Below are 12,956 nucleotides of genomic sequence, written 5' to 3'. Positions count from 1 at the left end.
CATTATTTAGCGCTGGTGGTATACATTTACACGAGACTTATTGAAAAATATTATTCTAATTAATTCTAACCATATTCATTTAAACAAACACAGCTATATATGTTTAACATATTCTATTTTTACAGTCACTATAGTAATAGTAGTAATAAACTTATATGACAACATCAGTATTATCAAATTTGACTGTTAATAGCAGCGGTTTGTCCTAATTTCTATTACAGAAACACTACGTATTTTCAATTTTATTGACATAGAACAGCTCCTTATTTATTTGTTTGAAATTGCACTGACGCAATTTCAAACAAATATACAGTTTTAGTCAAATTGGATTTCACTACGAACATCATATGCCATGTCGACTTATCTCATATGTTGAATTTTATCCCTTCTCATTCCCACGAGAGCGTATATCACTGGAATACGTATATATCTGGACTTTCCTCTTGCTCGCCGTTTGCTTCATGATTAAGCGACGTGTTTTCGATTTTTAGCTCCACATATCTAACGGTTACATACGTAATATTATCTCGAATAACCTATTTTTTTAAATCCCCAACAATCGATAGCGTGTGCAGGTTAATAGGTCATTTTTCATTTTTTAGTAAATTTCAGGTATTATCGGGGTGACATAAAGCGATCGCGATTACTTATTTTATTATACTATTAATGACGATATTGTGCGCATAAACATGCATGCATAATATGCAAGATATAGAGGATTATAGAGGATTTTGCATTAGACAGATTTTAAGCCCACATCCTCCTGCGTGTAGCAGGAACATATAATTAATAATATCTCTCGGTACAACATTAGACAAATATCTACGATAATGTTACATGTACCTCCCTCAATCCAGAGTATACGTAGATGTATAAACTCGAGAGATTATATCATTTATCAATCTCTCAAACCCACGGATTACACCCAGTCAAGAAAAAGTGACTTTATTTTGATATTATGAAAGTCAAAATGATTTTCGGTTATAAAATTTGACTGTTTTTTGACGTTAAGAATCAAAATAAAGTTGTTGATTTTTATATGTTTTTTTGGATAATCGATAAAAACTGTATAAGTTGGAGACTTCAAAATACTCAAGTCTGCACTATTTACCGTTACGATTAATTTTACTTTTCGCTGAAAAGCACTCTTCAAAAAACTACATGTGTCGCAATCGATCATTACTTGGAAAAGGAGCCAAGAACGATATCGCTCCAGATTTAGTTCGTGTATTTCCTTCTCGTTTCCGTAACGATGTTCCCTGCGTACATCGTGCCCCAGTAAAGGAAATATATATTTCTGAAAATTGTGTATAACGTACGTACACGAGGAGAACTCGCGATGGTACGATAATCAGCAATCATTATTCATTCCCTGCTTTTCTTCTATCTCTCCCGCGAGAGAAAATTACGTTATTCCTTCGAGACAATATCAAATAGAAACTGAATAATTTTGGCAGTTATCCGTTTTACCTTCCAGTCAAATTATCGCGAATTTTTGCAAGAGATTCTTGAAAATTATGTAAACATTGCCATTAAATAATTACTAATCAACGTTACTTGTTCGACGTCAAGAATAGTAAATAAATTGTACTACTAAAAAATAAAATAGATAATAATAACGTAAACATTCTGACATTATATTATAGCTCAAAATTTGCTTTCAATTTATTTATATGAGATAATTATATAAAGATATAATTGCAGAGAACTTTATTATTATTGCATTCTGGCAGTTCATCAAAAGATCGCACATAAATGTGTACGCAATTAACTTAATATAGTTATAGTCATCAGATAATTATAAACTCGTACTTCAATACTTCTGGATATAATATCTCAATTTGTTTAAGTTCTAATTGAATAAAATTGTATAAAAGATAATATTACGATACTTTACATTTACGATACTTTACTATATTATTACTATATTATTACTGTATTATTAATATTGCATTCTTACGATTAATCAAGGTATTCGATACGTCAATACTAAATATGTACGTATTAAAAATCAATAAATTAATTATGATGCAATTATAATAATTTGTTTTAAATTATTTCTGGGTATAAAATATTCTAAATATAATTTCCTGTTCTTGGGTATCATATTAGTTGCAACGTTGCAGATAGGAATCTCGATCTAAAATTAAACGTCGCGAATCGTCGTCACGAGCATCACGCAACTGCCTATGCAAAAGTTCATTACTTAATACAAACAATAATAATTAGCGAGATACATATTCCACCTGCTATAATAATAATAATTTTTTATTATACTGATTATGTTGAAATATGCATATTTCCGGAATACGCTAAAAAATTATGAGTAATCCTGATTAATTACATAAATCAAAGGTATATAGTAATACAAGATACTTACAATTAGTCAAAGAAGATGAGAATAAATAATATATCAAGGAAAGTGCGTCAACGTGTGGTTAATTAAATTAATTAAATTGAAACACACAATATGTGGATTAATTATATTATCATGCAAAATTAAAAAAATAATTTATTTACACAGCTGTATATTAAAAAAATTTTTATAATTTATAATTGAAGACCTGATGAAACTTTGTGATAAATATCACAAGAATTTATAGGGATGAGAATTATAAATTTAAAACTCTATACGTTAAAAGATATAAAATATATTTATTATATATTATTAATAGAAATTATTTCGTATAAAATTATGTAGGCAAATTTATAATTATATACACATATAATAATCAAGTTATTCTCTATGAATATCAAAAAGGTCATAAGTTACAGGAAATGCCGATGGTTTTCTCTGTTATGTCCGCACTAATTTATTTAAAAAACAATTTTATATATTTTATAATTACTGAATACCAAAATCTATAATCACGATCAAACGTTAATAAATAAAAAGTGCCGTTTTTTCATGTCATTTAAAATAGCAATTTAAATAAATTTAAACAGAGTAAATGCTTAGTTGATATATGAATGCATAATTATACAAGTAAAATAAAAATTCTTTTTCGGTCTGAGCTATATATGTTGATACTTAATTATCCTAAGTTGTACTTCGAAGTGACAATCGGTATTTTAATTGTCAATTCTGGTAAATTTAAATTTATGAAAACTAAACAAAAAAACAATCCGACTTCTATAAGTATAGTAAAAACTCATTAAAGCTTTCACAAGTGTGCAAGAATTTTTTTCAGATTTTTATACAATCTAGTACAATATAAAAATCTGCACTAAAGCTCAAAAATTCAGGTTGTTGACAGAAAGAGCAAAATTCTACATACCGACAGAAAATTAATAATGTTCCATAAAATAAATTTACTTATTTCGTAAATTAACATTGAAAATTATTTAAAATCGTTTCCGTTTTATTAATATTTTTACTTTCTTCGATATGGTTTCCGGAAATGAAAATAAACATAAGTATAAATCCTTCTTTCGTAGTGAAAAGAGAAATAAATTTCCATTGTAGTGATTTAATTATATTTCGCTGACTATGAGAAAAAATATTCAGTGATCAAAGAGAAGAAAAACATTCCCTTTATTTCTTCACGCGATAATAAAATATTGCGGTAAAGTGAAGCTTATGTCGGTTCTTTGATGTGAGAATAGCAAAAACGCAATATAATACATTTCAAATATGCAAAAATACGTTTTATCAAGAAGTACGTTATCACTGTAATATCTGTTGCACGGGGAAAGTTCGTAGATTATAGTAGAATTCCATTTTCATCGTACACACGTGTATGCACAACATTGTCATAACTCATTCTACTTCAGAAAGGAGACAGGATTTTCGAAAATATACATGATATACGCGTTTCCTTTCGCTATCTTTTCTAAGAAAAGCATATAATCGCGCAACATCACATCTGAGGGATAATATCATGAGGAAAATGATTTAGGAACAAAATTAAATTTCATATATCTGCCGTATGTCATCGGTTTACGACGTTTACGTTAGAATATAAGAATATACGTAAGAATGCTTTTATGAGGTTGAAGTTGTAAATCGAAAATAAACAAGCTCGATCTACGCAAATAAATTGTCCGAGTAAACTCTCAACAGTGCTATTGGCAAAGGACAGTCATGCTGTATACCTAAAAATGTTCATAATTCTTTTTAAACGTCGAATGGTAAACATGGAAGCCACCAAGTTCCTATATGTGTTACGAATGGAGTCATCGAAAGAACTGACGAGCGTAAAAATATATGAGAACGACGATCCACGAATTCCTGGACAGCGAACGACTTTTCATCTTGTCGCGGGTCAGACACGAGCGACAATAAATTCTGATAAATTGTGAACGGATAACTATGCAATCCAACTGCAAACTTAAAATTTGGAATTTTAGTATCAGCCGTATGTGTGTAAGATGCTTTGAAGAATGAGTACCTCGTGCTCTCGAGATCCATGTTTCCCTCTCATGAGGAATCTCTCTCGTGAAGAATTTTTTACTCGTAATTTAATCTTAATTTAATCGTAATTCTTTAGTCATGTTTTCTTTATTATTGAATTGTTGAGAGAAGAAATTTAGTTTCCATGAACTTTAAAATACTTGAAGAACCTTATGCAGTAAAATTCGAAAAAAAAAAAACATAAATAAAAACATAAATAAAGGAGACAGTGATATTTGTTTTTCTCTCCGTTTTTCTCTTTGTTTGCTTAAAATATATACAACAAGCAATAAAACTCGACTAAAACATCATATTTCTGATATATTATTCTGATATATTGAATACGATGGCATTACTTTTTTTTTCTTTTTCTTTAGAAACGAAATTTCAGAATTTTATATAAAAATTATTATCCAACAAACTTTTCTTCGAGCAGCAGTCGCATTATTGTGCATTCACATCCGGCTTTTTATTGATTGTCTTCTCTTTTATTGAACTCGTCTCCGGCGGTACAATTCATATTTTCGATTTTTGGAGAAATAGAATAGAAGAGGAAATACATGAAATAGCATATCTGAAATTTTATATTTCTGTTAAATTTTGTAATCATCAACTTTTTTATTGCTTGGAAACTAATTTTTTTCTTGAAAAAAAAATATGACGGAAAGTCACTTTTCAAAAAACTGTACAAATGAAAAATGAACTATCAAACGAATAAATAACCGGATGCTTTTGTTTTCAATAAAATTACAAATTTCAATATTGTTTATGGCTTCAATATTAGTATCAAGATTGATTTCGCAATAAGTTTTGTATATTTATAGTTATGTGTATATGTTAAACATTTATAATAATATTATTTTAACAACACTGCCAATTAGCAATATCATGTTATTGATGAAACAAATTTTTAATTAATAACATAAAATATTAATTAGTTTTATAATCACTGAGTAGCATCATTTAATCACTGAATACTTCTTTCATTGGTCTTTTTCAATGTTTCAATATACCTACTGGAGGCTTTTTGTGTAATATATGACTGAAATTGCAGAAATGCTCATTTAATGTTAGCGCGAACCCAGTCAATGCATACAGCGAAAAGCATTCTCTTTTCGTGGAAACCGTATTTTCTTTATCCGCGGCGCGAACCATTCAACGATTTCTTTTATATGTGTCAGAGCGGCAAATAGTTACCGCGATGGTTATTTTCTCTGACCAATATGGCCGATTCGGTTGCTACAACAAAAAATACGAGAAAAGAATATTGTACATCAGACAATATTATCGCGTCTTGATTACAAAAACTTTTAAAGCTATATACAAGAATATCATATAAATTTAAAGAAAGTGTGAAAAAAGCAAGGAACAAAAAAATATCAATATAAATTTGTTATATATAATTTTGAATGCTACAGAATTATCGTTGCATATAAATTACCATGTAAATTATATCTTTTCTGTTTTGCAGAATATTCACTTTGCATGGTATATAGTACATACCCGACAATTTAATATCAAATAATAAATTGTCACGGATGGATTGACTGCACGAAACGAATGATGTAATAACGTAATGAAATTATATTGAATATGGCAATTGATCTACATATATTTATGAGAAAATCCATCTGTATAATTGATCTGTATAATTGAATTGAGTAAATCAATAGCTGATAATACAATAAAGGAAACCGATAGCAAAATATTGTGATTACGTAAGCAAGTACGTATGAAAATGGATTTTGGAATGCAGACAAGATTAAAGTACATAATCGTTGCTTTAAGATAACGCCAGACCGTTCTGACAAACTGACGAGCAAGCGGAATATGAAACACAATATTCGCTGAATAATATCTGATTATCCGGACAATACTGTCGCGAACCGAAATTTGAATTTCGATCATTCAAATGCCTATATCAATGCAAAATAATTATAAACTAATGTATAATAAATAATTATAAAAATGCATATCATATCCATATGATTATCGTTTCATCAAATTGATGTTTTGCGATGAAAAAAATTAATGATACAAATTCAAGGATTTAGAAGATCTACATAATGCCACTGGCATTATGTGAAACTGCCATAATACAGATTACGTGTCAAGTACGTAATATCAAGTGAAAATTATTTAATGAATGTTAACAAAGTTTTCACAAAACTTTCGTCGTTTTCATTCTAAATAACAAGCAGCATAGCATATAATAAATTTCTAATACACAGCTTACAAACTTCGCGATTACAGCTTGAAAGTTTCCAATCTTGCTTTTCAAGGAGAAACTATCGTTAACTTTCTCTCAAAATTGCACGTAAATCATATATGCTTCAATAAAATTTTGATTCATTTTCAACTACTTCCTTTAAATTTTTCATTAAAATTTCCTTAAAATTCCGAAGAAATCGACTCAAATCTTGTGTACTGGTAATTTTCACGTGTTAACGTTAAGCACACACTGAAAAAATTACTGAATTTTAATAAATATTTGTTCGAATAGTTTTAAGCAAAATATTTATTAATAATTCTAAATAAATATTTATTAATAAGTGAAAATTGATTATAAACATATATTTATTTGATAAAAAAATCATTAATTTGATTTAATTATCAATATAATATATTATAGGATCGCGCGCGTGTGTGTGTGTGTGTGTGTGTGTGTGTGTGTGTGTAATAGCACAAACTATAAAAATCAAAGCTTTAAACGGTCTAGCTAGATCTTAAATGCTTGTATGATTCTTGTGTGAATTTACAACGTATGTAGTTCCTTGAAACGTGCGCCGAAATGATTTTTCGGTTCTTAAAATGCTAACTCTACTACACTACGCAGTAATATCACGAGTTAAATTGACTAGCAATTTAACAAAATGATTTAATTATCTTTTTTATTGAGTAAATATTTATTTACTGTAAATAAATGTTTACTTACAATAGTACTGTTCAAAGAAGTAAATATTAAAATTTAATAATTTTTTTTTCAGTGCAGTAGATTAGGCAATACGTCTAAAACAAATTCAAAAAATAAAACCTTATGATCGTCGAAGAATATTAATAAATTTTTCATTAAAAATATTATATTTTTCCTATTTAAATTAATTAATATTTCGTTACTGTTTTATCTGTTCGAATAAATATGTCCAATACTTCGAAATAAACATTTTAAATTTGTTCATTAATTCGTCACACAGTTATCAATTCGAAACCAATAGCCATAAGCTCAAAAAAAGTTTGATTAAATATAAATTCCGCTAAAAAATTAATAATCGCAAAATAGATTCATTTTATTTTTAAATAAAACTAATTCATGTAGACAAAGTCTATTCATACATATTTTACATTACAGAGAATCAATATAGTAACAAACACCACGGTTATATTTAAAAGTATTTTAGAGATGATGCGATGGCATTCGATTATAATTGTCACAATCAAATTTTCTACACAAATGACAAATCTTCACTTGTATATGATCAAACTATCAAAATCCTAACATATGTTTTTCTACAATGACGTAAATCTTTACCTTGATCTCGTTTTGATATATGATGTCTCATTAATTCACGCATTGATTCAGCATAATTACCGCGTTTACATAATTATCGTCTCTTATGTTATAATCTAACATAAGAATCCTGTTAGGAATCGCGTGATCTCAAAATGGAATCCAGATTGTTTTATATATGTACATAGATATTCTCAAATAATATCCGATAATTAAGCAGGAATACTGATAATTCTGCGAGAATAACGATCCGCGCCTCCACTTATAGTTGGGACATCAGCCAACAGAATGATGTTTCATATATTTGTGTGTGAATCAAGCGTCACATAGGGTCGCGAAATTCCGTACCGGTAACCGGCTGGCCGTTTTCCAAAAGGCGCGTCTATCCTCGACGCGACGTCCGATTAATCAGATTTAGCTTGACTTAACTATTATATTTGCGGAATAGCACACCGTGCTAAAGGTATTCCAAATTGATATATTGCGGCTTAATAAAACCGGAGCGAATTTCCGCAAGTTTTTTCCTTGAACGTCTGCCAATACGTTTTGATGTGCAGTAATTGAAAATTTGATATAAAAAAATGCATAAGACGCCAGAAATAGAGATTTATGTTATAGGATAAGCTTTACTTTTTAAGGAAGTATACCATTAGAAAAAATGTTTTGTTATATGAACTATATTCTATGAATAAATTTTGCTGTAACAACAAAAAATTTGATCAAAATATACCGAACAAAAATTTTTAATTAAAATGTATGTGAACAAAATTGTAAATTTTATGCGAACTAAATTATTTAATTGGTATGAACAAATATTTTTGTTATTTACGAAGCATAGAAATTATTTTTCAAAAGCAACTCATTTTTTTGTTGTAAACTTTGTTTATATAAATTTGCTTTTGCAAAATTAAAAATGTCTCAACTAAATAATTTTGCTAGAGGCACATTTTTTTTCCTAGTATAACTACAGTGTGATAATTTATATATATATATTATATATATAAATTACACACACACACACACACACACACACACACACACACACACACACACACACAAAAAAACGAAGAAAACGGTATTGCTAAAATATCCAAAAATTTATCTAAATACAAATCTGAAAACAATTTTGTTGGACGATTCAAATAATTATAATAATAAAGTAGAAATCTCAAGCATAATGAGCAAAAAGCATTGACAATCTAGCAACAAGTTCAAACGTTCTATGTAAATATTTTGATGGTTCAACAAAATAATTTTCATATCTATATCTAAATTTTTAGATGCTCCAACAAAATCAATTTTTTTGTGTAATATTTCGAGATAATAATATTTATATTTTAAAATAAATATGCAGCAGAAAGATTTTCACATTGATTGGCTAATATTAATTCGTTATATCGTTATATTTTTTAACAGCTTATTCAAAGTATTAAAATTTGATGGACTTGTATATGATTCACATCAGCGATAAATCCTTTCAATAAAATATGTTATTTTGTTCATTGTATCGGAATAGAATTTCAATTCACTTTGATATAATCCAGTGCGAATCAAGCGATGGATATATCTCATATATTCAAGTTTTACGTCACCCAGCACTTTGAATGCAATCTCTCGAATGTTCTTCGTTGCGAGATATCGAGATTGCATTTCGTAATATATTCGTTCGATATCTTTATGAACAATTCATTTTCCGAGAAATGTTATTGCAGTCAAGAAGTGGGTTACATGTCAGTCTTTATTGTCAACCGTTAGTCTTCCAGAAATTCTGCCGGAGCGTCTATTCTGGCATAAGAATGGATGGACACTTATAAAGCACCTCCAGTCGCCTGTATGTAGGTTACTAAGAAAATCTATAACAATACAGGATATTTGTTCCAATATCGTATCATACAAGACTAACAGTATACAACGTAACATATCCACGTGAAACATATTGTGTAATGTTGAACAGAATCGCTCTTATACGACAGAAATATATATCACAAAATATACGTCATGGAAATAGATTTATCGTAAAATCCATAATGGAAGTAGGTCTATAAAGCAGGGATATCCACAATAGTTAGAGAATCTTCTCGCGTGAAATTGTATCCGGGCAACGAAGCAAACATTTCCCTCTTTGACGTCTGAAAATCTGCCACTGGCTAGAAAGACTGAAAGCATCGATCGTAACTCAAGACTTACAAGTCTCTCTTGTCGAAGCATTGCTCCCAGAAGAGTGCTCTTCTGGGCGGTCGAACTCGCAGCGCGGAGGTCGACATGGTCCTGGGAAGTCCGCCTGTCGCGCCGATGCTGCCGGCACTCAGGGCAGGCGAGCTCATGCCACCCCCGCATCTCTTCAGGCCGCCGCCGCCGCAGACACCGCCATCGACGGTCGACCCGATGAACTCTATCAAACCACCACTGGAGTCGGACATTGCTGTTATATGTTCCTCATCGTCATTCATAAACACGTCTCTACGCCATTCGCGCGACCGTGATTCCGCTTCAGTCGCTTTACCGCGTTATGCTGCGATTTGCCCGTGATCTACGTCTCTTCATCGCGTTCCAATAATGTGCAGACGCAACTCATGCTCCTATGCCACGTAATCGGCCGAACGGACGCATATTTACACGGATGAAACGTCGATCGATGGAGGTTGCCTCAAAAGGGCAAGGCCGCGTTCACGTCTTCTTTGTTTAATATCCTCGGGCCGGTTCACCCGATCGGAGAGGAGGGACCATCTGGAGGAGGCGTTGGAAGATGCGATTTGATCACCACAGTTCGCTTGTCGGAAGGTCACGAATACGCTTCAAGTTAGAATAATGCACTGTATCGAAAAAACCACGTTGTGAGATCAATTCATTTAATCGCTTTGACGTAACACAAATTTCGCGATGCGAGACTCGAACAAACGTGCAATTTCACTGATTAAACCCAATTTGTTCGTAACACAACAAAGAATCGAACGAAGAACAAATTTTGTTGTAATTTTGTAATGATTAAATTTAATTACGTAATTACATTTGACATTTACTGTGCGCAATTAGAGGCGCAGAAATGTGTACCTTTTGTAGCATACGATCCATCATCCAACATTCGCGAAACGACTGGATCACTTTATAAAACATGTATTTTATTAAACACCACCATACTGTTGCCGCAAAATAAAAATTATCGCTCAAATCTAATTTTGCGTAAATCAACAGTTATTAACTATCAATATCTGAGCGGTTTGACGGAATTGAGATACACGTGACTAACGTACATATTATTTTATTGCACCTCATACAGATAAATCACGATATGAGGCAAGTTCCTGATTAAAGCAGAGATTACACTCAAGGCCGTTATATTAAGTAATATCGTGCCGTTAATTTCGTAATAGCGATCGCAATCGACGTGCATTGTTAGCTACGCGAGCGTAGACCATAAAAAAACTATCGAAAAGAAACGGGAAATCGTCATCACCTATTTATTTTCGTAATCGATATGAAAATTGTTCATCTAAAGATGACTTCAAAATGAGTCGAAATTAAAATGTTTGAATTTTATATTAAAGTCTAATTTGCAAAATTAATTGCGTTTTGATTGACTGCGCTGCATTCTTATTAGCTTTGATCCTTTATTGTTATTTTCAAAAGTCTTTTGGAAGTTTCTTCTTCCTTTCATATTTATCTATTACTTAATTATAAAAAATATTTTATCGTTTCGCGATTTTAATCAAATTTCGTATAGCTTAAAATACGCCTCTACTAAACAAGAAATTCCTTTCGTCCGATCGTGTTCGATAGGCAATAAAGTCCCACGATAAGAGAGTGTACTAGCTATTGCTTGAACTATTATTGAACGATATATTGCGTCCGGAACAATGGAAGGGTCATTTTATAAGCCGTGCTGCGAACTACGTGACAATAAACTGGGCCAAGTACCAACTTATCCAAATGAAACTAATTAGGCCGGATCCTTCCGTCATTGGCTGAATACTCTCTTTATCTACAAAAATTAATTCTACCAACAATAAATTGAAGTACTCCCCTAGGTCAAGTTGTGAACAGGTATGGCGGAATTATTTGATCGAGAGTATAGTAATTGTGAGGAATATTCCCGTAAATGAAGTTAGATTAACGGAGACCATATCGCATGAAGAAGCATCGCATTTTATGTGACGTAAAAAAAGTCGATAAAAAATCTGCATACTTTCTATGTGAAATTGGAGAATTACTTTTATTTTTACAAAATTAAATACATTATTTCCGTATTTATGAAAAAAATAATTTTTGAGCTGAACAATCAACGTTTTTGTGGCGATAATACGTTTTAATTTGAGTTTATTATTTTTTTTTCCTTCGGAGTTGGATTGATGAGTAGGAACGAAATGCGAAAATTGGTCGGGCGGAAAGATGCTGAATGTGCATGATTATACAACGTCGACAACTTCCAGCCGATAAATTAACATACCAGCCTCGAGCAAAAATTTACCCAAGGAAAACCGGCACTTGAGAACGTTACTTTAGTCGAATGTGTCTAACTAACGACCACATTTTTGTTACGAGTTATAAAGCGATTCGACGCATTCGCGCATTACTTGTTTTTTTTTCTATACGTACATAGCGAATCGATTGAATTGAATGAAAATAACGCGGAAACGAACGAAAGAACGTTAAGTAAATGCCATTTCGCACGCTTCGCTTATTTCATGTATTTCATTATCAATGCAATGGTGATATTTATATTTCAATTTATACGAAACTAAAACAGAGAACATAAAAGAAATAATCAAATAAATACTTTTACTTAGTGAACATTTTCTCCGTTATCAAATGTCACTATGCTTAAAGGTCGATTTATAAGGTCAATGTCATGTAAAGTTAACTTTGCAAAAGATACATCGCGATTTAAATAACGGTAGTTGTCAGCTTATAACTAAAACCGATAACGTATTAATCTAAATAGGATCGGAATAATCTGATATGATACGGCTAAATAGGGTGACCAATTCTTGATCAACAAATTTCGGGATATCATCCTTAAAATATCAGAACATAACCACAAAAATCGGGATTTTTTTC

The 12,956-nt window shown here is 31.0% G+C and overlaps 1 protein-coding gene across 8 annotated transcripts in view; it reads right to left on the bottom strand.

The window, feature by feature from the left end:
* LOC108693420 (cAMP-specific 3',5'-cyclic phosphodiesterase) overlaps positions 1-12,956 on the bottom strand; it is a 173,121-nt gene that overhangs the window by 53,525 nt on the left and 106,640 nt on the right. Inside the window, exon 2 of one of the 8 annotated variants that reach the window (XM_018202351.1) lies at positions 10,089-10,714. The exons of the other annotated variants lie outside the window; for them this stretch is intronic. Within the exon in view, the coding sequence (XP_018057840.1) occupies positions 10,089-10,351 (263 nt within the window). The 5' untranslated portion in view covers positions 10,352-10,714. The remainder of the gene's footprint in view (positions 1-10,088; positions 10,715-12,956) is intronic. 8 annotated transcript variants of the gene reach the window in all.

Source organism: Atta colombica, unplaced genomic scaffold (genome assembly GCF_001594045.1).
Source record: "Atta colombica isolate Treedump-2 unplaced genomic scaffold, Acol1.0 scaffold9, whole genome shotgun sequence".
In the NCBI taxonomy this organism is placed as follows: domain Eukaryota; kingdom Metazoa; phylum Arthropoda; class Insecta; order Hymenoptera; family Formicidae; genus Atta; species Atta colombica.
Note: the sequence above shows the minus strand (reverse complement) of the source record. Positions and strands in the feature narration are given on the sequence as shown.